Genomic DNA, 27,537 nt, shown 5'->3' on the forward strand with positions numbered 1-27,537 from the left:
CCTGTGTACTTAGGATAATGGTTGTGCTGTGGGAGAAGTAAAGTAGATCAAAATGGGGGGTTATTTCAGGGGACCCATAGAACTGCTCTGAGCAGGGGAACAGGGTGGGAAGAGGAATTGTGAAAGAAAATGCTTTGCATCTCTTGTGTTGAATTACAAGTAATAATTAATACATTTATGTTGTGGAAAATGTAAGAAAGAATGATTCCAGAACAGACCTTGGATTTGGCCTGACCATTAGAGAAATATGTCTCAGCCTGCCCTCTCAACCTGCTGAGTTTGTGCTAATTGAAACAGGCCTGCCAGTTTGCAAGGCCTGTGCTAATTGTAGAAAAAACATCCAGAAACAAAGAGTTTGTTCTAAAAGTAACAAGATAATGGCTGTCCTTTATGGCTGGTACAACTTTGTTTTCCTAAACTCCAGAATAAGATTTGTGATGAATAGACTTATTGAAGTCTGCCATGTCCCAGTGATTTTAGAATGGTATATTAAAGGATGGGTAGGTGATAAAATGCAAATATGACAGGATATATGTTGGAGTGTAAGTGTGATTCTGTGTATGATTAAATGAGGAATGAAAGATTAAAGGTTGAGGTGCCAGCCTTAAAATAAGACTGTTTGGCTGAGGAATACAGTGGACAAGATAGCCTGATAACCCTGAGGGCATACTTGCCCAAAGGACAGGAGGGCAAAGAACCAGATAACAACATACTGTCATTCCGTCATTGCTGTGCCATCTGCGTGATTGATTACCACTTCAAACATAAGAACAGCATGACAAGGCAAATACATGAGGATGGATCCCTGTAAGAACAGACCCTGAAGACTCAGGACTTTTGGGTCTGATTCTGCAAACCAACTTCCAGGAGCATCAGATGCGCATCTCACAAGGCCCTGCTCCCTCCTCGTGTCCAGGCCACCTGGCCAGTGGCTTGGCACAAGCAACTCGAAGGCTGGTAACTATGATGATAACCTTGCAGAACCTGTGTGTGTGTGCGTGTGTGTGTGTGTATGAATGTGAAATTGAATGGAATGTTCTAGCTATAATTGACTGCTTACTATGATTCTTCTGTATTCACAATGTGGCATTTTGCCTTATCCCCTTTAATAAGATCCTGCTGATTTTTATTTTATTGGTATAACATATATCACTGTAGGGTTTATTCTGAAAAAAAAAAAACTGCATTTCACAAAATATGAAATGTACCTGTATATTCTATCAATTGTTTTTCTAGTTTGTTTCAAATAATTCTAACCATAATTCTCAGAATTTCACATGCCTAAATTGTTTGAAAAGATTTGGTGTCAAGCTGTTTTATTCATATAGAGCAGGGCCCTGCAAAATGATCCTGTACTTTAGTGCCACAATAGCCATGCACATCACAAAGGATCATAGCAGGATCAGGTAAAGATAAAATGTATGTATCTATATACTGATGTGTCAAGAAGCACATAAAGGCAGGGAGAAGTTTGAAATGGCATTTTGATTTGTGGAGGAGATTCCTAATGAAGGTCTGTGCAAACGGATGCTGTAGGCTTAAATATCTTTTTGACCACTGGTCCATGACCAGTGCTTAGAACAGGGCTTGAAAGCATTTCTGCTTGCTCTGTCAAAGTATTCCTTGGCCTTAGTGACATAATTCATTACAATTGTGGCTTTAACTTGTTTTGAATGTTAACTGTTAAAAAGTGTATTAAAGAAAGCTAATCCCTCTGCTATTGTTCTCTCTTCCAATAAAATGCAAGAAGTCATTTGAAGCCTAGTCAAAATAGCTCGTGTTGAACCCAGAGGAAGGAACTAAATTCCAATGTGAAATAAATTGAAGAAAAATATCAAGACCTTGTTATTCAGACATTTCTCCTCTTCATTCTGTTGAGCCATGGTAAGTGCCTTGGATTGAAACATTTTTGAACTATTGAGAGGCTTAAAGGTATTGAAAAAATGATTCTAACTGATTCCCATGCTTTAATATCTTGCTTCCCCACTCCCAAAATTCTGATGTGATTTTTAGCAATCAGTATCCCAAACAACAGATAGTTTAATGCCATTTGAAAGCTGGAATCAGAGGGTTTTTTTAGATGGTAAAGCCTTGGATTCCAGCTGCAATATTTGTGATAGTAGCTACTATGGTATGTCTGAATTAATACCTGGGCTAGAAACAAATGCTGGCTCTGGTTGCTTTGGGAATATGACTATAAGCCTTTTGCTAGTTCCTTAGAACAGAAAGGCTATTGTGACACTGGTTCAGGACTGCATATAGATGCATACTCTATATATTCAATAAACTTTTGTGCTATGGATTAGTATAACTTTAAATTCCTGGAGGAATTTAGAGAATTAAAAATAACTCCTTGAAAGTGTAGTGAAACATATACTTTAATTCAGTTTCTTCTTGTAGTTTTCCTTAGAGGAAAGTATACGTGTTGCAAGGGAGAGGAGCATCAAATTATGTAATTCAAAAGTGTAAATTGGTGCAATTGGACCTTCTTTTTACCTCACAACAATGAAAAAGAACACTTAATTTTATGACTGCAAAATATATTTTCATTCTTAAATCTTATAAGCATGTAAACTTTAAATAATCAATTTTGGTAGACACGTGTTGGCTTTACTTATATGATTATGCATATAGTGCCTTAAATTTGCACTGAGATATGTTCCCATCTCTAAAGATGGAGATAAGATTACAGCTACGTACTACTACATTGTCAGCAGTTTTAATGCTTTTAGCAGTTCTAGCTGTAAGATGCATCTTAAGGTGACTTGAAAAGGAGAAAGGAAAAAAAGGGTTGAAGTCTTTATTTACTGCCTTATGTGTAAAAGAGACCTAAAAATAGGGTGTTGGAAGTTTTGTTTTCCGAAAAGTATCTGACTTCTTAAAACTTTAATCCCCATGCCCCATCATGCATACATGTACAATCAAGCCTAAAATCACTTTCATTTTTTCAGGTTTTATAAAAGCGAAGCTAGAAATCACATAAAGGAAACAGAACTACATAGATTTGGTGTCATTTCATATCAAGAGATCAATAAGTCACCAAAATACTACATAGAAAGATAATTAATTCAGCAGAGCATATAGAAAATCAGATAGCATAGTAAACTCAAAACATTCCTTTGGCCAGGACACTCCCATTGACTTCAGTTGCAATTCTATGTTCCAAGGCTTGCAGCAGCAGTCCTATAAGAGCAGCATAATGAATTTCCCTATTTCTGCCAATTGCACTGAATACATCTCAAGTTCACACGAGATCCACAGCTTATCATACTAAAATATTTAAAATTGTGTGATGCAGAAAAATTGTGGAGTATCTCCTTTGCATTTTACATATTATTGCAGCACTTAATTTATATAGTATTGTCATATAAAATGGCAAGATTTTAAAATTACCTTGGATACTAATTAAGTTGTAAGCTCCTTGGGGCAGAATCTGTCTCCTATAGGAACAGCATCTGGACCTCAGGGTTCTATTGTGTAATACAGATAATAAAAGATTGATGTGGCAGTTTAAATTCCACAGAATAACATGAATGAATGTAAATAAAGCTTTTGAAGAATGTCTACTTTGAATTCACTGATGTGATGTATATAGTTTCATGCAGGTTCAGCCTTATTAGTTAAATAATCACTGCTTTGTTTCATATATTATTTATTAGGAGCACTGTTTAGGCAGACAGACTTGCTATACCAAACCAGAGCAGCAATCCATCATGCTTTGTATCTTGCCTGTGGTTCATGTGGTGAAAATCTCTCTCATGCCCCTAACCTCTTTTATAATAACCTGCATCTCAGGGAAAACTTCTTGAATCGCTGTGATGATCTGTTCACATCTTCAGTTATGAATCCGGAATACTTACATCCTGCTATATGTAACTACCAGTGTTATTGGTCATAACATTACCTAGCCGCAATAGTTAAGGGCATACCTGCCTTTCCTGTGAATTCCTACAGGTTATCAAATGTATGAAGAAGTATTTCACTTATTTCTAGCCATTAATTTCAGTGGTACAGGATTAATTTTTCTGTGTGTGTGTGTACATGTGTGTATATATGTGTGTGTATATGAGACTTGAGTTCCTGTATTTTTTTTTTATTTTGAAATGTTTACATATAATAGATGATAGTTTAGCTATGCTTCCTCTAAATCGAAAGGCCTTTGCAAAATGTAATTAACATAATATCACGATGGGCCAGAGTAGTTTTCCTGTGTATGAAAATGGGGACCATAAAAACAGTTAAGGCCTAGATCCTTAAAGGTGTTTAGGCACCTAACATTGATTTTAATCCCTTTGAGGATCTGAGCCTAAATGGCTTCCTCAGGGATGGAGAGCAAGTCCATGGCAGATCTGGAATTAAGTCTCAATTCTCAGAAGTTATCAGCTGGCATCTTGTGCTTATTCAGCAACTCATATGCCTCAGTGTTGCCTACCCATGATTGTTCAAGGTAGACATGCTGTTCTATGCTTTCCACTCAATTGGTGAAAAAACAGTTGTTTGACAATACACTCTGGAATACCATATCCAACTGAAACTAGGGGTAGCTTAGGTAAAAAGAATAGAATTTGAACCAGGACAGATGCCTATACTATTGTAGAATATATCATGGAAGGTATATTCGCTAGAAGTGCTCAGCACCTGTATTTTACAAGCCCTCTGAAAGTCAGTTATCAAGCTAGAATGTTAATTTCAGTACTGACTAGCAGTCCCCCCTTCTGCATCACCAGTGCCACTTCCTTCTGCTAGACCCTGTAATGGTCTGACTAGATGTTAGAGCCACAGGTGAATTTGGTGACCTCCCATAAATGTAAAAATGTGGTACAAACAGGTAAATTTTCCACTTCTTGTTGGAGTGAGTCTACACATGTATATAGTTTGGCTTTATAGATTACAACAATATAAATCTCAGCCTAAATTGGCTATTCCTAGAGTGTCCCTAAAATTGCCATTATCCCAGTCACAACCTTCAGCATGGTTGCAAACAGGTCCAAGAGGAGTGTGACCATCCTCCCTTTCTTTATGGCTGAATGAGAGTCCTGAATTTTTTTCCCTTTTAATTAACGGTCTAACCATATGAAAAAGGTTGAGAACTACTGTTCTTGTTCCTCAGCCAAGGAGACATTCTGCTTGGAGCTTATAGAGGCCAGCAGCCAGCATGAGTCAGCAGTAACTACTATTCTTCATTATCGAGCAGAGTTCTAGCACCTGATCTCTAGAGTGGATCAACCAAGAAACCCAGCATTTTATCACTTTACTTGTGGGTATATTTCTAAATATTTAACGTTACTCTCCAAAATAGGAAAATCAGACTTTTAAAAAAGGCTTATTCCCACACAATGTTACTAAAACTCAAACTTTTACTTTCAGGAGTATTGTCTGAAAAAAATAAAAAATAATAATGCCCTGTAACATTCTTGACTCATGCCTGCAATGATGGGAGATGATTTTCACCTTGTAATTATCTCCAGGAAGTGAGTCAGCAATAAAGTAGTTACACCTCTTGGCTGACCGCTAAGAAATTATAGTAATATTGACTAAGTTTATTTCTGCCCTCCTAAGAAAGTTATACCACGTGTTTCTGAGACAGGAATGGGACAAAAGAACAAAAGTCAATTTATAAAACTAATCATGTAAAAGGTCAGCATATAATGTCTGTCTAATCTATATGAGAGATTATTATAAATCCGTGCTAGGCTTCAAAGTCCTCTGGCTGCTTTTTTCAAATATACACATAAGAATCATTCACTTCAACCTAGTGGACCAACATCAACTGCAGAAAGAGACAGGTATACAATAATTGATGACCATGCATTTGTTCACAAAACTCCATCTATGCTTGGAAGTTAAGTCCCTTATGCTGCAAACATTTATGCACGTGTATTTAACTGAAGTGAATGGAATTGTTTGCATGTTTAAAATAAAGCACAGTAACATGCATAAGCATTTGTAGAAGCAGAATCTAACCCTATTGCTGGAAGTGGTTGTCAGCAACAGTGTATTGGTACTGAAAGTAGAGTGACCAGATGTCCTGATTTATAGGGACAGTCCTGATATTTGGAGCTTTTTCTTATATAGGCACCTATTACCCCCACCTCCTGTCCCGATTTTTCACACTTGCTGTCTGGTCACCCTAACTGAAAGTGATTTACTCACGGGTAGGACTGGGACAATATTGGGTTCAGGATCGCATCAGAAAGTTCAATCTAAGTCTATTTTGCTTTGAAAAGACAAAGTGCCACCACATGTCTTGGAATGGGAATGATTGCAGTAAAAAATATTTTTTAAATAAGCAATTTTTTCTAATATTTAAAAAAAGTATTTCAGGGATCTCAAGGAACAGATGTATTTGTGACCTTAAAAGGAAGATTGCAGTAGTTTAGAAAAGTTTCATGTGTGCTGTGGGGAGAAGTAGGAATGCCAAGGCGTATGGACTGATAGAAGAATAGTATTTTTGGTATTTTTCATTGTCTCTGGGGGGGTTTTCTGAAGTGATTGGCTCAATTTTATTAACTATAAACATATTTTTGCACATTGCAAAACAGTGGAAAGGTAACAAGCATTGAATGAATCTGACAATGCAGGCAGGAGCTGGGAAATGCTATCTGCATGTCTCCAAATGTTTCTCATGTTAGATTGGAATAGTTAGCCTATTGCAATCTCCATTTTGCTTGAGCAGGCTGCTATTATTGCAGAAACCAAAAGGAGTCTGGTGGCACCTTAAAGACTAACAGATTTATTTGGGCATAAACTTTCGTGGGTAAAAAAACTCACTTCTTCAGAAGCATGGATCTTCAGTCTTTAAGGTGCCACTGGACTCCTTGTTTTTGTGGATACAGACTAGCATGGCTACCCCCAGATACTTGACAGTATTGCAGAATCACTCCAAATTATGTTACTGTTTTTGAGGTTGGCATTGGAGGACTAGCATGAAACTACCAAACTAATTTGTTTATGACCTAGCCCAAGTCTTCAGCAATAAATCTTGTATGTACTAATCCACAGTGCATTTTCCCAAATTCTGCCCTCAGGTTATGCACATGTAAATCCTCCTGGCTATACTGGGAGTTGCACATGTCTAGCTGACAGTGGAATTTGGCCTATTATCTTTTTTATGAATTGTGAAGGCTGTGCCTGCTGTTGCTCTGGAATACTTCACTTTTGGCATTCATATGGAACACTGGTTCTCGGCACACAACTGCAGCCCATGTGACATCCTTAGGGCCATACAAGTAGTATTGGATGCATCCTACATAACACATTGTGGGCCGCATATGTGGCACACAATGGTAATTAGGTTAAGAATCACTGATCTAGAATAATGTACTCTATTGAGGAAGGCACATACATCAGCTAGGTATGACTGATTTAATAATGCACCCTTAACGATCCTAAATTCAGCCCAACAGTAATAAGAAATATTCCTGCTGTGCATTGCAATGTCATAGTTTACAAGGTTTATGTCATAAAGAACAGATTGTCTAACAAACTGCCAAGTAAATAAAGCAATCAGCATGCAGCTGTCATTTATGGTCAGGGAAGCTGATGACTCAATCCTATCTACAGATATCTAAAAATAGCTACAGAGACTAACCAAACCTACTATAAAAAGACAATTACATGCTAAAATGAATAAATATATAGGTACACAGCCATATTGGTATACTTATGTGCTGCTTTTTTAAAAAATGAATTCAGGCTAAGATTTTCAAAGGATCCTAAGGAAGATAGATGCTTAACTCCCTTAGGCTCCTTTGAAAATCTACCACCTTGATGCTTGTGTAAGGTGCTGGATGGATTGGATAGCTCTAGACACAGAAGTCCCTGAGCCACAGGACAGGTAGAGCCAATGCCAACTTTAGAGGCTTTCTTCACAGATTTTGAAGACCTAGAAATGTTCAGGATAGTCTAATTATTTTTTTTGGGGGGGGGGCATCAGAGTAGGAAGAGTTGCTACTCATTTCTTGAGAATTTAAACCAATTGTGAGGGCAAAATGTTTCTCATATTCCTAACTATCAAAGTGTATTCTTGGCCCCCTAGAGTTGGCTGGGGTTGGCCAATGAGGCCTATGGCCATGAGTGTCTCTGTTTCTGAGGAAACCCAGGACCAATTAGTAGCTGTGGGGAATGTCACCCAAGTTGCTGCTAGCACATGCCACCACTAATTTCATAGGCAAAGCTTGAAATAGTAATGCCACTTTTCTTCCTCAGTCTGACCTCTACCCAATAAACAATGGTGTGATCATAGTGGACAGGATATGTTACATTCTGGAAAAGGGAAGAACTTGTTTTTACAATGCCAACATGCTAAGGTCTGCTTTTGTAAAGGGAAATCATGCTTCACCAATCCATCAGAATTCTTTGAAAATGTCAACATGATACAAATGATTTTCCAGCTGCTCTATCCTGTGTCAGGAATACAGCATTAAGAACATTGCCCTGCTACCACTAGCTGAAGCAAGGGAAAGACTGAAATTAAACTTTTTTTAAATGAGTAAAAATGGAATGGTGAAAGTGAATCATAATGTTGAGCTGCATATAAATATGTAATTGTTTATAGTTAATGGGTTTAATAATTAATAAAAAGGGTTTTGAGCCAGGGATAACAAGATGGCAGATGCGGGGAATCACAGCCAGAGAAACTAAAATGGTGGTCTTGGAGTAATTTGGCGAACACCAGATAGGCAGGCTGAGGTGAGATAAAGGCCCTATCAAAATCTGAAGGGAGGAGTCAGTTGAGCATGGCTCAGGTTTCCAATCAGGTCCTGCTTTGATTGACATATGAGTTTAGAATCTGTGATTGGTCTGTTCAAGGGAATCTTAAAGATGATTGGAGGATGGGTATGTTAATAATAAAGATTGAAGAAAGAACCAGTCAGAATAGGTTAAAAAGCTGTATCTCAGGCAAGAGCTGACAGACTGTGGGGAGCAGTTGCTGTTGTCATGGTGGTAGCGTGAATAAGCAAACTAAACCAACATTGTGAGAATCATCAAAAGCTGAATGATAAGAGCTAAAATCCCTGAAGAAATAAAAATAAAGACAAAGTAGTTAGAGTAGAAGCACTTATTGACCAGAGGGACAGAAGACTACAGAGAAGTAAGTATGATGACTCCAACATAAGGGTGTGTGTGTTTAAATAAGAACTTGCTGTCAGCATCCTGCATGTGACTGATGATCACATGTGGAATTTAACTATTTCCCATTGTATAATATTGCAGTGTTGGGGTACTCTAATGTGTATATGTGCTAAGGAAATGTACTTTGTCTTTTTAATGTATGCCTTTTGAAAGAATTTATGATGCTTTAGATGTACTATATTAAGACATTGTGTCAAATAAAAGTTACTTTTGTTTTTCAAAGATTACTATCTGAGTGTCACTCCTTTCGAGTGGAGGGCTGTATTCATATTCTCCCGAGGGCTAATAGAATTAGTTTCTTCTGAGGAGTTTTCCCAAAGGCCAGAGGAAAACCCCTAGTAAAACTCTAGCAATTCTTCTAGGGATGCCCCCCTTTTCACCTACCAAACAGACAACTTCAGGATTGAGTTACTGCTCTAGGCAGGCCATTGTGGGGGCGCCTTGAGTCTTGTTTTTGGGGGTGACAAAGGTGATCTAGTTCATATATTGTACTTGGACTTTCAGAAGGCCTTTGACAAGATCCTTCACTAAAGGCTCTTATGCAAAGTAAGCAGTCATGGGATAAGATTGAAGGTCCTCTCATGGATCAGTAACTAGCTAAATAATAGGAAACAAAGAATAGGAATAAATAGTAAGTTTTCAGAATGGAAAAAGATGTAAATAGCAGGATCCTTGTGGTACCTGTGCTATTCAACATATTAATAAATGATCTGAAAAAGGGGGTGAATGAGGTGGCAAAGTTTACAGGCAATACAAAATTACTCAACATAGTTAAGTCCAAAACTGACAGTGAAGAGTTACAAAGGGATCTCACAAAACTGGGTGACAAAATAGCAGAGGAAATTCAATGTTGCTAAGTGCAAAGTAATACATATTGGAAAAAATAATCCTAACTATACATACAAACTGATGGGTCCTAAATTACCTGTTACTACTCAAGAATGAGATTTTTGGAGTCATTGTGGATAGTTCTCTGAAAATATCTGCTCAGTGTGCAGCAGCAGTCAAAAAAGCTAACAATGTAATGAAAGGGACAGGTAAGACAGAAAATATGACACTAAATTCATGGTACTCGCACACCTTGAATACTGCATACCGTTCTGGTTGCCCCATATAAAAAATGATATCATTTGTAAATGGGACAGAAGAAGAAAAAAAAATGGTTAGGGGTATGGAACAGCTTCCATACAAAGAGAAATGAGAAACTGAGATTGTTCCTTAGTCACCCCTTCTCTAAAAGGGGGAATGTGATCAAGGTCTATAAAATCATGAATGGTGTGGAGAAAGGGAACAGGAAATTGTTATGTATCCCTTCAAATAACATAAGAACCAGGGTCACCCTATGAACTTAATAGGGATTAAGTTTAAAACAAACAAAAGGAAATACTTCAGACAACACAGTCAACCTATGGAACTCATTGCCTGGGGATGTTGTGAAGGCCAGAAGTATAACTACTTTCAAAAAAGAATTTAGTTAAGTTTGAGGATAGGTGCATCTATGACTATTAGCCATGATGGTTAGGGACACAATCCCATGCTCCGGGTGTCCCTAAACCTCTGATTGCCAGAAGCTAAGATTAGATGACCGGGATAGATCACTCAAAATTGCCCTGTTCTGTTCATTCTTTCCAAAGCATCTGGCACTGGCCACTATCAGAAGACTGGATACTTGGCTAGATGGACTGTTGGTCTGACCCAATAGGGCCTGTCTTATATTTTTATGATGGTAATTACTTTGTTCAAAGTTACCGTGAGCTGGATGTGGATTAATGGATGATTCTTTAGTTCACTCTTATTCAATCCTACATAATATGTTGTCTGTATTATGTAAATATATTTTAGCGATAGTTACTAATATTATTTCAGAGTTACATTCTTAGTCTTTAAATGACTGAAGCACTATTAAAAATAATAATACTGTAGAGTATAATCCTGCAGCTGCCAAGAGAGAATAGCTAGGTGACCTCACAGGTAATTTTGTTTCCATCTCATTTTTATCCTGAGGGAAAATGCTAAAGAATATCCTATCATCCTGACCAATTTAATTTATGTACTACAGCCATAATTAATATTTTTTTTCTTTGGTATGTGATCAAATACCAAATAGGAGCATTTGATTACTGGATGCAAATACAATGTAATGAGCTACAAAAACAATCTAAATATTGTCATACTTCAGAATATTACATAATTTAAGCATTAATTCCTTAAAGCTGGGCATTCTTCTTGAGAGTTCTGGGAAGTATGAAGCAATAAAGCTTTATTCCCATGATTTATGTTTTCATGGAAAAACTGTATCTGGTATTCTGCAGTTGTATTATTTATTCCATGTGAATTTTCTGCAATTTCTGTTCACTTTTTTCTGTATTATAGTTCTTGACAAAGGCACTGCAAAGCCCCATTCCTCCCTTACATTTATTCACTCAAGAGGTAAATGTTCCATTTTATTATTGTTTTTGTTAAGTTCTGTTAGCAACCCACACTGTGCAAACACAAATGGTGTGCTCCTGGTACACTCTAAAAAGCCAAGAGTCAGGCTAGGGTGAAGGAGTACAGCATATGAGCAAAATGATCACATGGTTGTTGGCCATGTCCTGATAATTATTATTTTTAATATAAATCTATATTTAGACTATCCACAAATACATTATCTCCACAATGAGTTATTTTGGCAGTAGCTTGCCCAAAGGATTATCACTAAGCATAATGATAGTGTTGATAAATGTTCAACTTCTAATGCAATCTAGTTCTGCAAGTTAATACCCCAGAATTATTGTAACAAGCTAATTTGCATATGTCAAATTTCACATTTTCCATTTTAGAATTTTGTGGTTTGATATGCACTGGATTTATCTTATAACAGCATTTTGGACACACATACTATCCTGTGGACTAGCATACTGCAGCTGAAAGTTAAGTAATTGAAGATGGAAAATACTAAACTGTTACTGCAAACAAAAAGGTGTTAGAAATGAAAAAGCAATTGATCAGATGTGTTGTCTGTGTTTTTAGGATTGTTTCAACAGACTGCACGCTACTCTCATTTGCTATAGAACAGCATGTGGCCTCCCCCTACTGGTATATTGAGGGAAAACACTGAGGAAAGAGGGACCAAAGAGATGGGTGACCTCAACCAACTCCCATTTCACTTACTGTAAACAGACAACACTCAGAACTACACAGGAGCACTCTGCATCTCACAGACTTTGGCCCTTTCTCAATGGGTCATTACTTTGTCCTTCTGGCTCCCTGCTTCTCCCACCTCATTTACTTGACAGCTTCAGTTGAATGTTCTAATTGGCTACCATTGCTCTGCAAAACCCCAAACTGCTAATTGGTGGTTTTCACTGCCATCATTACGCAGGAGTTGCCTTCCCCATGGAAACTGTCCACCATCCACACAATCTCTTGTCCTCTATCTTAATCTACATGTATGTTCACCAGATCACTATGATATCCCCCCAAGGACCAGGAACCAAACTTGTAACTAAAATGCCCTGCTTTGGGACATTTCAGGTGAGTGTAACACACACCTACACACACAATCCTCATGGTAATCCTCTTTCTAGATGAACCTGACTGTGCACAATAGTCAGACCCAGTCACTCCATGTTTGTTAAATATTACACAAGTAATTGAACTTTGAGGCAGAGAGTATCTTACAATGGATTTGTATAGCTTCTAGAATAATGAAGCCCCCAACTCAGGTTTAGATTTGTTTTCTCATAGTGTAATGTGTTTAATGGAGTAAAAAAAAATGCTCTGTGACATTGTAAACTGTAATCATTTTCCCCTCCCCCACCCCTCGAGTGCTGTGGTACACTGACCTATTTTTCTGACAAAGTACTTACTAGTATGCCAGGTGTACTGTGAGTGACTGAGAGGTAAGCATTAAGGCACATCCCTATAGGCTTTTCCATCTGAAGGGGCCTAGTAAACACTCTGTCAACTGCCTCAGATCTTCCAGCTACTACAGTGTAGATCTACAAAGGGACTTAAGTGTTGATGCTCAGCATCTCACCAGCTAACTTTTAGGCCCCTAGAAAAACGCTGAGGTCTAGCACACTCAGGTGCCTAGGGTCCCTATACAATGACTGGAGCGAAAAAGAAAGGTACATGAGGTCAATTAATTAATATTTGTGAAAGCACCTGGAGATGCTATAGAAGTGCAAATTATTAGAATTTAATTACTTAAGAGGTTATATAGGAACTCGGAAGAGGAAAAGGGAATTCAATTGCCTTACTAGCATTTAGGTTAGGGTGGCTAGGAATAATGTGGTGGGCTTCTGAGCCAAATAAGAAGGTACGGTGTAGTCAGAATGTTAAATGTAACTGAGGGAGAAAAAAATTATAGGCAAAGCAGGAATTTTTTTGTTCTACTAATTAATAACCTATAAGAGAGGCCACTGAAATGGCCATCAAGAGATGGGTATGTTGGTTAGTTCTGAATCTAGGGCTAGCCAATTACAGCTATGCCAGCTCCAAACCTATTCAATCCATATAGTGCAAGATTACCTGAAAGAGGTGAAAGACATTCACATGACAGTGTTGGTGGTACTGCTTTTCAAGGCAAGAAAAGAGAGTTTTATCTGAGAATACTGACAGGGGACAGCATCAGCTCTGCAGAGCCCTCTGCAGGAAATACAAGGTAAAGGTAGATGCTTGGGCCAGATCTGTGTCCCCATTCAAGACAGATATCAGATGATCAGCAGGAAAAATACATGAGGGGCAGCTACAAACATGAGGAGAGCAGGTTCCCCCCAATACTGTGGCCAGCCCTACCAATGAGCCCCACATTTTGTCTCCTGCCATGGACTGACTAGTTGCAGGCTCTGGAGATCTGTGATGTACAGAGGGCATGTCAATGTAAGTCCCACTTCCTCAGGCAGTGAAACTCAGCACTGTTTCCTCCCTGGCTAGTCCTTCCACTTGCTGAGATGAACCTGAGAAGTGCTGCCCCTAGGTCAGGCTCAGAGGTGCTGCTGGGAAATCCCTGCCATCATCACTGCCCAGCTGGTTCTATAGCCTCACTTCCACTGTGGGTTAGGGTAACCACCTTTTGAAATGCAAAAAACCAGCAACATCCCTCATATGACAAGCCTGCCACAACCCCGACAAGGGAACTCTGCAACTGGCCCTCCCCTTCAACAGCCACTTATAGTATCTAGCAAGACAGGGCTGGTCTGAAGGAAAATTGTACCCTGGGTGAACTTGTATTTTGGTGCCCTTGGCCCCCATGGTTCCCCCCCAGAGGCCCCCTGCCTCCTACCAGTGCTTCATTGGTATTGAAAGGTGCCAGGGCTCAGTCACTGCAAGCTCTGGCAGAAATTAAGCACTGGGTGGGTGGCTGGAGACTGGTGGCTGCTGGTTGGGCACCAACTCTAAAGGCAGTGCTGCTGCCAGCAGCAGCAGAGAAGGGTGTCATGATATATTTTTCCTCTGGGGGGGAACCATGGGGGCCAAGGGCACCAAAATACAAGTATATTGCCACCATTTGTGCTGCACTGTGTCCTCTTCACTCCTAACCCTTGCACTCCCTCCTGTGCCCCATACCTTTACACTTCCCTCCTGTGCCCACATGGACCCGGATGCAGGAAGTGGCTGGCACTGCTGCTTGCTCCCTGCTCAAACACTGTTCCTTTGTGCTCCCCTAGGGGACTATAAGGGGGGAATGCAGGGCTCCCTTCAGCCACATCACTTTCCCCAACTGGGCTGCATAAGGGAAGCGCAGAGAGCAGCAGCTCCTGATGCTCGCCTCACAGCACGGGTGGGGAAAGTACCTGGGTGAACAGACTGCTTGATATTGTTCTTCACTCCCCCCCTCACAGTCCTCCTGGGGGGGTGGGGCACAGAGGAATGTTGGGGTGTGTGTGAGCAGTATCTGTCCATCACTACTCCCCCCCCATGTTCTTCCATGAGGAAGAAGCAAGGAAAAATCTGGCCCCTCCTCCCCACCCCCATGCATTGCCTCTGCAAATTTGTAGCATTCCTCTGCCAACCAGCAGCATGCAGCTCTGTACTCCTGCATGGCATCCCCCTGACCTTGGCACCCTGGTTGGTTACTTGGGTGGCCCATCCCTAAGGCCAGCCCTGTAGACAGGTAACACATAGGTAAGATTGATAACATTACATGTCCCTTCACTCTCACATGACTCAACCCCACAAGCACGGCTACTTGCATGTTTTTTTTTTAAATCTCGAGAGGTGGAGGGGATAGGGACGGGGTCAGGAGCAGGATCGGGGAGAGGGACAGAGGCAGGATCCTGGGCCACAGGAGCTGGACTGCCAGGAGGTGGCTCCTCGCGGCCAGGCTTGGCAGTCTCAGGGGTAGGGAGTCCCCAGTGACGCCGGACCCAGGCTCAATGGCAAGTGTGACAGCCGTGGCATCAGGAGATGAAAGAGTGTATTTCAAAGCTGTTTCATAGTACTAGAATTGCATGCTGGTGGACAGGCAGCTGTTGAATTTTCAAGTTTTGATCTATTATCACTTCAACTGCAGAAGTGGGAATAGCTGGAGACACAGACAATTTTAACGTTAGATATCCCAGTGTATTGTGATAATAATGCAAATCTTTAGCCCTAGGTTTAAAAACAACAACCCAGCAGAGTATTTTTCTGGCAACTAGCAAATCCATAAAAAAATGGCCACTCTGGTCAAATACCAGCCAGGTGGTAACCCTACCAATAGGTACAGGTAGCACAGCACAGGGATGCCTCACTCCCTGCACCCACGCCCTCGGGGGCTTTCTGTCAGGGCAGTGGGGAAGGTGGGCAGGGACACCAGCCCCATGCTAGCTGCCTGGGGCACAGGGAGACCAGACCCTCCCTTTCACCCTTGGGGATAGGAAGAGTCCAGCCCTCCCCGTCAGTCAGGGGCAGCCTTGTGGCGAGCTGGGGCTCTCCTCGCCCTCTGTCCCCATTGCCAGCCCGTCGCAGGGCGGGGCTTTTCTCGTTGCTAGGCCCCAGGAGGGAGGCAGGGGACGGCATGGGGGGGGGAGGGGGAAGCGGGAAGCGGGTCTCTGCCCTCACTAAAGATGGCTCCCGCAGCTACCGGGGCCGGACCACGTGGGGGCCGAAGGGGGTTGCGGCGCGGGACATGGAACCAGGGAGGCTGGAGAAGTCCCCGAGCCCGGGCAGGGGCAGCGGCCTACGCGCTCTGAGGCGGGTGCGGCCCGGCGAGCTGCTGTACCGGGCCGAACCCTTCGCCTGCACCGTCACCAAGCAGCGACTGGGAGCCGTGTGCGAGCGCTGCCTGCGCAGGTACCGAGCGGGGCCGGGTCCTCCGGCAGCCCCCAGCCGCCCTTCCCGCCTGCCGCCCCTCCCCGCGTGGGAGGGCTTCCCTGCAAACACACCCACCCGCCCCTGCCCCAGCCGCGTCCGGCGGAGCCCGCCCTGCGCTCAGCCCCTCGCGGGGCCAGCCCGGGGCGCCCAGGCTGTGCGTTACAGACCCATAGGCCACCCCGAAGCCCGGCTCCCGCCCTGCGCAGCCCTCAGGGCCACGGGCCACGTGTGTGGGACAGGACCCTCGCCCGCTCGGCCCTTTCGCATCCTACTCCGCGCCACCCTGGCTGCAGCCCAGAGCCCGGCTCCCCACCGGGGCGCGCCTGCAGCCCGGGTTTTGGACTTTAGGAGTTTGTATCTGGCGCGGGGCGAGCAGGGAGGGGAACTCCCGTGCTGAGTTGTGCTATTGACCAGTCATAACGCCAGAAGGGACGGCATGGCAGTGACACAGGGTGGGAGGAAGAGCAGTGGTAAGGGGAGGGTGCAATTGATGTCAAGACTTGGCAGAAATTGTTTTTTAAAATAACTTTTATTAGAGATCGATGTTTATTTTTAAGCAGTTCCTCCTGATCTTTATCAATTTAAATGGTCACAGGTATGGGAAATTAGGGAGGGGGCAAACAATAGGGAGTGTCTGACAATAATTACTTAATAACAGTAGACATTTAGATTAAAAAAGTTAAATATTACTGTTGAAGCGCAGATTGTCAACGTGTGTCAAAATATACAAAGTAAATATTAAATTGTATTCAAAGAGTTCTCAAGCAGTATTATTATTCTTATTTTTCCTATTTGTAAACATCAGTTATTATGGATGGAAATAATTTTTCATTGGTTTGTTTGGGTATGTTAAGAAGATAAGAATAGCCTTACTGGGTCAAGCCAAAGATCTATCTAGACCAGTATCCCGTCTTTCGACAGTAGCCAATACCAGGTGCCCCAGAGGGAGTGAACAGAACAGGTAATCATCAAGTGATCCATCCCCAATCTCTCATTCCCAGCTTCCTGCAAACAGAGGCTGGGGACACCATTCCTGCCAATCCTGGATAATAGCCATTGAGGGAGCTATTCTCCATGAATTTATCGAGGTCTTTTTTTAACCCTGTTATAGTTTTCCAATTCCAATATATCTTTTTTGAGATGGGATGACCACGTCTGCGCATAGTATTCAGGATGTGGGCATGTCATGGATTTATATAGAGAACGCAATATTTTTTGTCCTATTAGCTGTCCCTTTCTTAATTATTCCTATTATTCTGTTAGCGTTTTTTGGCTGTCGCTGCGTATTGAGTGGATGTTTGAGATCTATCCACAATCACTCCAAGGCTAATTTAGACTCCATTATATTATATGTATAGTTGAGATTATGCTTTCCAGTGTGAATTACTTTAACGTTAAATTTCATCTGCCATTTTGTTGCCCAGTCACCCAGTTTTGAGAGATCCTTTTGTAGCTCTTCGCAGTCTTCCTGAGTCTTAACTATCTTTAGTAATTTTGTATCATCTGCAAATTTTGCCACCTCACTGTTTACCCCCTTTTCCAGATCATTTATGAAATGTTGAATAGGACTGATCTCAGAACAGACCCCTGGGGGATACCACCATTTACCTCTCTTCATTCTGAAAACTTACCATTTATACCTACCCTTTGTTTCCTATCTTTTAACCAGTTACCAGTCCATGAGAGCTGTCTTAGAGCACCTTCCCTCTTATCCCGTGGCAGCTTACCTTGCGTAAGAACCTTTGATGAGGGACCTTGTGTCATAAACAGATAGTTAAGGGTTAATGTTCTTTTACCTATAAAGGGTTAACAAGGAAACCAAACACCTGACCAGAGGACCAATCAGAAAACAAGATTTTCCAAATGTCAAGGGAGGGAAGTTTTGGGTGTGTGTTCTTTGTTTTTGGTTCGGTGGCCCTCTTGGCTCAGAGGGATCTTTCTATCTCCTGGCTTTCTAATCTTCTGTCTCCAAGTTGTAAGTACAAGGATAGTAAGACAATAGGTTTATATTGTTTTCTTTTGTATTTACATGTGTGTAGTTGCTGGAATGTTTTAAATTGTATTCTTTTTGGATAAGGCTGTTTATTCATTTTTTTCCTTTAAGCAATTGACCCTGTATATTGTCACCTTAATACAGAGACTATTTTTAATGTCTTTTTCTTTCTTTTTTATATAAAGCTTTCTTTTTAAGACCTGTTGGAGTTTTTCTTTAGTGGGGACTCCAGGGAATTGAGTCTGCAGCTCACCAGGGGATTGGTGGGAGGAAGAAGTCAGGGGGAAAAATCTCTTTGTGTTAGATTTACTAAGCCTGACTTTGCATACCCTCTGGGTGAAGGGGGAGAGAGATTAGATCTCTCGGTACTGGTGTTTCAAGGACTTGAAGCAGGGAATACCCTAGAGTGCCCAGGGTGGGAGAATCTGGGAGGAGGTAAGGGGGAAGGGAAGTGGGTTATTTCCCTTTGTAGTGAGACTCAGGGCATCTGAGTCTTGGGGTCCCCCAGGGAAGGTTTTGGGGAGACCAGAGTGAGCTAGACACTGAAATTTCTGGCTGGTGGCAGCGATATCAGATTCAAGCTGGTAATTAAGTTTGGAGGTTTCATGCTAACTTCTCATGTTCTGAACTCTAAGGTTCAGATCTGAGTAGGAGAGTTATGACACCTTGTCAAAGGCTTTCTGAAAATCTAAGTACACTAAATCCACTGGATCCTTTTGGACCACATGTTTATTGACCCCTCGCCCCCTCAAGAATTCTAGTAGATTGGTGAGGCATGATTTCCCTTTTCTAAAACCAAATTATGTTCATCTATATGTCTGACAATATTGTTCTTAATTAGAGTTTTAAGCAGTTTGCCTGGTATTGAAGTCAGGCTTACAGGCCTGTGATTGCCGGGATCACCTTGGGAGCCCTTATTAAAAATTGGTGTCCTGTTAGCTATCCTCCAGTCACCTGGTACAGAAGCTGATTTAAATGATAGGTTACAGACTACAGTTAGTAGTTCTGCGGTTTCACATTTGAGTTCCTTCAGAACTCTTGGGTGAATACTATCTGGTCCTGGTGACTTATTGCTGTTTAATTTATCAATTTGTTCCAAAACCTCCTCTAATGATACCTCGATCTGGGACAGTTCCCCAGATCCACGAGATCTTGCATGACCTACAAAATAAAAAGGAGTCATATAAAAAATGCAAAGTAGATCAGATTACAAAGGATGAATATAGGCAAATAACACAGGAATGCAGGGGGCAAGATTAGAAAGGCAAAGGCACAAAATGAGCTCAAACTAGCTATGGGAATAAAGGGAAACAAGAAGACTTTTTATCAATACATTAGAAGCAAGAGGAAGACCAAGGACAGGGTAGGCCCACTGCTCAGTGAGGAGAGAGAAACAGCAACAGGAAACTTGGAAGTGGCAGAGATGCTCAATGACTTCTTTGTTTCGGTCTTCACTGAGAAGTCTGAAGGAATGTCTAACATAGTGAATGCTTATGGGAAGGGGGTAGGTTTAGAAGATAAAAAAAGAGCAAGTTAAAAATCACTTAGAAAAGTTAGATGCGTGCAAGTCACTAGGGCCTGATGAAATGCATCCTAGAATACTCAGGGAGTTAATAGAGGGAGGTATCTGAGCCTCTAGCTATTATCTTTGGAAAGTCATGGGAGACGGGAGAGATTCCAGAAGACTGGAAAAGGGCAAATATAGTGCCCGTCTATAAAAAGGGAAATAAAAACAACCCAGGAAACTACAGACCAGTTAGTTTAACTTCTGTGCCAGGGAAGATAATGGAGCAAGTAATTAAAGAAATCATCTGCAAACACTTGGAAGGTGGTAAGGTGATAGGGAATAGCCAGCATGGATTTGTAAAGAACAAATTGTGTCAAACCAATCTGATAGCTTTCTTTGATAGGATAACGAGCCTTGTGGATAAGGGAGAAGTGGTGGATGTGATATACCTAGACTTTAGTAAGGCATTTGATACGGTCTTGCATGATATCCTTATCGATAAACTAGGCAAATGCAATTTAGATGGGGCTACTATATGGTGGGTGCATAAGTGGCTGGATAACTGTACTCAGAGAGTAGTTATTAATGGCTCCCAATCCTGCTGGAAAGGTATAACAAGTGGGGTTCCTCAGGGGTCTGTTTTGCGACTGGCTCTATTCAATATCTTCATCAGCGACTTAGATGTTGGCATAGAAAGTACACTTATTAAGTTTGCAGACGATACCAAACTGGGAGGGATTGCAACTGCTTTGGAGGACAGCGTCAAAATTCAAAATGATCTGTACAAATTGGAGAAATGGTCTGAGGTAAACCGGATGAAATTCAATAAAGACAAATGCAAAGTGCTCCACTTAGGAAGGAGCAATCAGTTTCACACATACAGAATGGGAAGAGACTGTCTAGGAAGGAGTATGGCAGAAAGAGATCTAGGGTTCATAGTGGACCACAAGCTAAATATGAGTCAACAGTGTGATACTGTTGCAAAAAAAGCAAACGTGATTCTGGGATGCATTAACAGGTGTGTTGTAAACAAGACACGAGAAGTCATTCTTCTACTCTACTCTGTGCTGGTTAGGCCTCAACTGGAGTATTGTGTCCAGTTCTGGGCACCGCATTTCAAGAAAGATGTGGAGAAATTGGAGAGGGTCCAGAGAAGAGCAACAAGAATGATGAAAGGTCTTGAGAACATGAGCTATGAAGGAAGACTGAAAGAATTGAGTTTCTTTAGTTTGGAAAAGAGAAGACTGAGAGGGGACATAATAGCAGTTTTCAGGTATCTAAAAGGGTGTCATCAGGAGGAGGGAGAAAACTTGTTCACCTTAGCCTCTAATGATAGAACAAGAAGCAATGGGCTTAAACTGCAGCAAGGGAGATTTAGGTTGGACATTAGGAAAAAGTTCCTAACTGTCAGGGTAGTTAAACACTGGAATAAATTGCCTAGGGAGGTTGTGGAATCTCCATCTCTGGAGATATTTAAGAGTAGGTTAGATAAATGTCTGTCAGGGATGGTCTAGACAGTATTTGGTCCTGCCATGAGGGCAGGGGACTGGACTCGATGACCTCTCGAGGTCCCTTCCAGTCCTAGAGTCTATGAATCTATGAATCTGTCACCTAAAAAGGATGGCTCAGGTTTGGGAATCTCCCTCACATGCTCAGCTGTGAAGACCGGTGCAAAGAATTCATTATTGTCCTTGAGTGCTCCTTTAGCACCTTGATCGTCCAGTGCTCCCACTGGTTGTTTAGCAGGCTTCCTGCTTCTGATGTACTTAAAAAAAAAAATTGCTGTTACATTGAAATCAATGTTTATTGACATTTACTAACAAAAATTTAATACTGGCAAGCCAATTTATAACCATATCTCTCAAATGTCCCTCATTTCAACCTCAGTGTATCTATGATCCATACAGATTACATATCCTCTCACGTTTATTGTGAAATTGTTTTCATCAAAAGTAGAATCCTTGACTTATTCCTTGACTTTAGCAAAGTTTTTGATACGGTCTCCTACAGGATTCTTGCCAGCAAGTTAAAGTAGTATGGGCTGGATGAATGGACTATAAGGTGGACAAAAAGCTGACTAGATCTTCGGGCTAAATGGGTAGTGATCAATGGCTCCATGTCTAGCTGGTAGCTAGTATCAAGCAGAGTGCCCCAAGGGTTGGTCCTGGGACTGTTTTTGTTTAATATCTTTATTAATAATCTGGAGGATGGCATGGAGTGCACCCTCAGCAAATTTGCAGATGACACTAAACTGGGAGGAGTGGTAGATATGGTGGAGGTTAGGGATAGGATACAGAGAGACCTAGACAAATTAGAGGGTTTGGCCAAAATAAATCTGATGAGGTTCAACAAGGACAAGTGCAGAGTCTGCACAGTTCTGCAGAAAAGGACCTAGGGATTACAATGGACGAGAAGCTGGATATGAGTCAGCAGTGTACCCTTGTTGCCAAGAAGGCTAACAGCATTTTAGGCTGTATAAGTAGGTGCCAGCAGATTGAGGGACGTGATCATTCCCCTCTATTTGACATTAATGAGGCCTCGTCTGGAGTACTGTGTCCAATTTTGGGCCCCACACTACAAGAAGGATGTGGAAAAATTGGAAAGAGTCCAGCAGAGGGCAACAAAAATGATTAGGAGGCTGGAGCGCATGATTTATGTGGAGAGGCTGAGGGAACTGGGATTGTTTAGTCTGCAGAAGAAAAGAATGGGGGGGGGGATTTGATAGTTGCTTTCAACTACCTGAAAGGGGGTTCCAAAGAGGATGGATCTAGACTGTTCTCAGTGATAGCAGATGACAGAAAAAGGAGTAATGGTCTCAAGTTGCAGTGGGGAAGGTTTAGGTTGAATACTAGGAAAAACATTTTCACTAGGGGGTGGTGAAGCATTGGAATGGGTTACCTAGGGAGGTGGTGGAATCTCCTTCCTTATGGTTTTTAAGATCAGGCTTGACAAAGCCCTGGCTGGGATGATTTAGTTGCGGATTTGCCCTTCTTTGAGCAGGGGGTTGGACTGGATGACCTCCTGAGGTCCCTTCCAACCTTGATATTCCATGATTCTAAGAATCATAAAAATGAGATTATAGAAAGAATTGTATACACTGAAGTGTAACTTTTAATACATTAATGCATTATTTTGTGTGTCTGATTTTGAGTATATGTCATAAATTGTGCCCCAAATTTGGACCTTGACAGGTTGAGAAATGAGAAGTATGATTACACTAGTAATTAGTTAGGATATGTTTCTAACATACACATCTTGTCAGTTCCTTTCCTCTTTTAATAATGAAGTTTTTGTTGATCATATGCACTTGAGTACACTCCTAATTGCTTTAAACCCCCCCCCCCCCCAAATTTTCTGCATTTTGATAATAATAATCTGGAAAGCAAACAAACAACCTGGAAATTTACTTATACTGATTATTTTAAGAGTAAGCATTCCCCTCATTTTTATGAATTAATTTAATACTGTTCTCATGTTTCCATCTGTTCCTTGTCAGTTTTAGTGTGGAGAGCCTGGGAGACTAATGGACAAGGTTAGTGTTGCTGGATTCAATGGCACGTGAAAATCCTGATTCATAAACTGCTCCAAAGCGAAGGATTTTCTAGCTGGAGTTGATGGCTTGAGAAACAGGTTATCAGTAAATGAGATATTTTAACAGATGTGGGTATTAGTCTACTCTTGGATAGACTGGATGTTTTCTTAACATCCATTAATCTATCAAAAGATTGTAAATGCAGGCCCCGTCTCACAAAGGTACAAAGTAAGTATGTGACAGAGATGGAAACTGAACTCTGCTCTCTGAGGTAGCTGGTGTATGTCTTATTCACCAGATCAGCAGTTACTAACTTTGAAAATCATGTAAAAAAATTGTTGTGAAGTGAATTGGTGGATCATCAGGCTCTCATACCACAGTTTGGGGACCCCAGCACTCGACCACCGGCACCTTTTATGCAGAGTGTTTCAAATCTCTGTACCTAGGGAAATTAAAGAATTTGGACCAATAGATCTAAATTTTCAAAAGTGCTTAGTGATTTTGGGTGCCCAAATAGATACATATTAAATTGGCCTGATTTTCAAAATGTATTGAGCACCTGCCCTTTGAAAATAAGATTCCTTTAAGGTGTCTCAGGTTCAGCACTCAAAAAATCATTGAAAATTTATGCCAGAATGCATGGCTGCCTTTGTAAAATACTGTGAGATCTGCACGTGAAAAAGCACAGTGTAAATGCAAAAATCTTTATTAGCTGCATTTTTCAGACTGGGTAAGTTAGGCTCTGGGAAGTTGAGTGACTTGGCTGGAAGGCACTGTGGCCTAGTGAGTTAGACGTTGCCTGGAGAGCTGAATAAACCTCTTTTCTAGTCTTTGATCTGATGCATAATTTGCTCTGACTTCTTAGCTGAATAAGCAACCTGGGGAGCTGAGGATCTTTAATGTCTGTATGAAATAAATAACGACACCTCCCCAATAAGGTCTTTTCTTCTCTGTCTTTTCTATGAGAAGGACTTTGGAATTGGGCTTAATATTGAGTCATCCCCTTCTTTGGAAAATTCCTCATTGTTAAAATTCAACAAAACTAAAATTCCTTTGAACTCTTACGATGCTTAAATTGTGCCATGACTGGCGCAAATATTGGCTGTTCTTCCAATCCTTCTTGTAGCCTAATCAATTATTTATTGGGATGCTATATGCACTTTTTACAGTTAACAGGGAGCTACTTAGAGTTAATTAAGAAGATAAAATTGGTGGGTTTTAATTAATACAGACAAGTCTAATTTGAATAATGGGAAAATTAATATATATAAGTATAAGTACAGTAAAGTGGTTTCCTGCATTGTTTATACTTCCAGTCTTTGCATTGTGCATACTTACAACTTTACAGAGACTTCTGAAAACATAGAGATAAGGAAAAGTAAAGGGAATTCATCAGAAGGGAGGTCCTGGTTCAGTTTAAAGTTTAAACCATCTCAGGGACCTGACAAACCCAAGGATAGGGAACTAAATTTAATGTGTTATACCCCAACTTTATGTAACGTCCGGATATATAGCCATATCTGATCAATTTCCATGACTGTAACAAGATTAAAATCTGTGTATTATTCATATTTGGCATTTCAGCTTTCCATAGCTACAACTTTAATTATGAATGTTGATAAAGTATATGATACATTTCTTAATAATTCCTGTATTTTATAGTAGGCTAATCACCTGGTTTCTGCTTAATAACCAGATTGCTAAAGCCACTACTCCCCAAACTCACTTTTTGTGGAATTCTGCCATGTACTGTACTTTTTTGTGGTCACTTGTTTGTCTTCTCAGAAGGAGTGTGCAGAATTTATGACCTACTGTTATCTCAGTACACCAACAAGATTTCAACTAAATCACAGCCTTTTGCATAACAATTCTCCCAAGGCCTCATACTAATACAGCAGGCCCATAATTAGGGTGACCAGATGAGAGACGTGAAATACTGGGACGCGGGGGTGTGTGGGGGGGATGTGTGCTGGCGGAGCAACAACAGCAAAAAAATCCCAAGAGCCGGTGGCGGACGAAAAAGCAAACAAACAAGCAAACAAAAAAAATCCCAAGAGCTGCCGGAGCATAGGAAAAATTGGTGTGGGCTGAGCACCCACCAGGAGCTCCATGCCCTGCCCCCCCGCACCAGCTCACCTTCGCTATGCCTCCACCTCCTCTGAGCTGGGTGCTGCGTCCTGCTTCTCCCCCCTCCCTCCAGCGCTTGCGCTGCCATACAACTGATTCACGCAAGCCTGGGAGAGAGGGGTGAGGAGAAGGAGGAATGCGGCATGCTTGGGGAAGAGGGGGGCCTGGGTGGGGATTTGGGAAGGGATCCAATAGGGCAGTGAGGGGGTGGAGCTGGGGGCGGGGCCAGGATGGGGATTTGGGGAGGATCCAATGGGGGAGGAAGGAGTGGAGTTGTGGGGAGGGGCATGAGCCCCCTTTGCCTGTGCGCCAGAGGGCAAAATATCGGGACAGTTCGCATCCGGACTGAACATTGGTCGGGACGCAGAACAAACAAATAAATATTGGGACAGTCCCATTAAAATCAGGATGTCTAGTCACCCTACCCAGAATTATGATAAGCCTAATAACCCAGTTATTTGTCCTGCTCGCTGTTACAACTTTCATAACTTGCATTAAATGTGCTTAGAAGAGAACTTATATGTTACTCAAAATATAAACCCTCCAAGATCAGGTCAGGCTCAACTGTCACCATTCTGCTTAATAGGAAACTTCCAAAAGTGTTGTGGGGTGGGAGTAGGAGGTTGCACACACAGTGAATCTTGGACATTACAGACAAGAGAAGTTCTCTCAGTTGTTTGGCCCGAGATTTGCTTGAACTGACTCTGATAGGAAGTCCTTCCTTTGTGACAGCAATGCCATCTTTCCTCCACCAGTCTTTTTTACACTGGTTAGGCCTGCCAAGCAGAACAAGAAATGAAAATGTGGTTGGTTTGTCTCTCTCGGCTTCTGTAATTACAAGCTGTTGTGTGGTATGTGCTTGAGGAAACTCAGTGAGCTTTGCTTGAGATTTCTAAGTATAAAACACCAAATGGCTGCTGCCTGCACACCTTTCCCCGGGAAGGGGACAAAGGAAGGGAGTGGCAGGAGGGAAGCAGTTTGAGTTTGGGCTTGGGGCTGTGTGGGCGGAATTCAGGGTATCCTAGCTAGGATCCAAGCACCCTGAAAGCCCAGAAGGACTCGGTGGAGGGGTCCTGGCTGTGCCTGCAAGCTCTGCTGTAACCTGTGTTCCTGTTGTCCAATAAACCTTCTGTTTTACTGGCTGGCTGAGAGTCACTGTGGGTCCCAGGAAGAGGGGTGCAGGGCCGGACTCCCCCACACTCCGTGACAACTAAAGAGGAGAGGCAATTCTTGATTTAGTCCCAAGTGGCACACACAATCTGGTCCATGGGGTGAATGTAGCTGAACTGCTTGGTAGTAGTGATCATTATATAATTACATTTAACATACTTGCAGAGGAAAAATACTGAAGAAACCCAGCACAGTAGCATTTAATTAAAAAAAGGAGAATGACACTAAAATTAGTAGGCTAATGAAAATGAATGGTCTCAAGAGTGACATGCCTAAAAGCTGCATGGAAACTTTGAAACTCTATTATGGTACTTTTTTAAACCACGCACACGCCACCATAGCTAAACAACAGACTAAAAGAGGCAGAGACAAAAAAGCATCCTTTAAAAATTGAAAGTCAAATTCTACTGAGGAAAATAGAAAGGAACATAAACTCTGGCAAGTCAAGTGTAAAAGTATAGTGAGGCAGGCCAAAAAAGAATTTGAAGAGCAACTAGCTAAGGACACAACCACTAACAGCCAGGGGCGACTGCAGGCACCAGCACACCAAGCACATGCCTGGGGCGGCAAGCCATGGGGGGCACTCTGCTGGTCGCCATGAGGGTGGCAGGCAGGTTGCCTTCGGCGGCATGCCAGCGGAGGGTCTGCTGGTCCCGCGGCTTCGGTGGACCTCCTGCAGGCGTGCCGCCAAATCCGCGGAACCGGGGACTTCCCGCAGGCAAGCCGCTGAAGTCTTCCCTGCCTGCTGTGCTTGGGGCGGCAGAATACCTAGAGCCGCCTCTGCTAACAGCA

General features: G+C 41.8%; 2 protein-coding genes across 5 annotated transcripts in view; both read left to right on the forward strand.

Moving 5' to 3' along the window:
• The window catches only part of LOC127049534 (uncharacterized), a 219,596-nt gene that overhangs the window by 42,194 nt on the left and 149,865 nt on the right, over nt 1-27,537 (forward strand). The window lies entirely within an intron of this gene.
• Nucleotides 16,178-27,537, forward strand: part of SMYD3 (SET and MYND domain containing 3) — a 690,401-nt gene continuing 679,041 nt past the window's right edge. The window contains exon 1 of one of the 3 annotated variants that reach the window (XM_050950435.1): nt 16,178-16,395. In XM_050950435.1, coding sequence (XP_050806392.1) covers nt 16,232-16,395 — 164 coding nt within the window. In that variant the 5' untranslated portion in view covers nt 16,178-16,231. The remainder of the gene's footprint in view (nt 16,396-27,537) is intronic. The other 2 variants (XM_050950434.1, XM_050950437.1) reach the window with 2 other exon arrangements.

The sequence above is a fragment of the Gopherus flavomarginatus genome, chromosome 4 (genome assembly GCF_025201925.1).
Source record: "Gopherus flavomarginatus isolate rGopFla2 chromosome 4, rGopFla2.mat.asm, whole genome shotgun sequence".
Lineage (NCBI taxonomy): Eukaryota > Metazoa > Chordata > Testudines > Testudinidae > Gopherus > Gopherus flavomarginatus.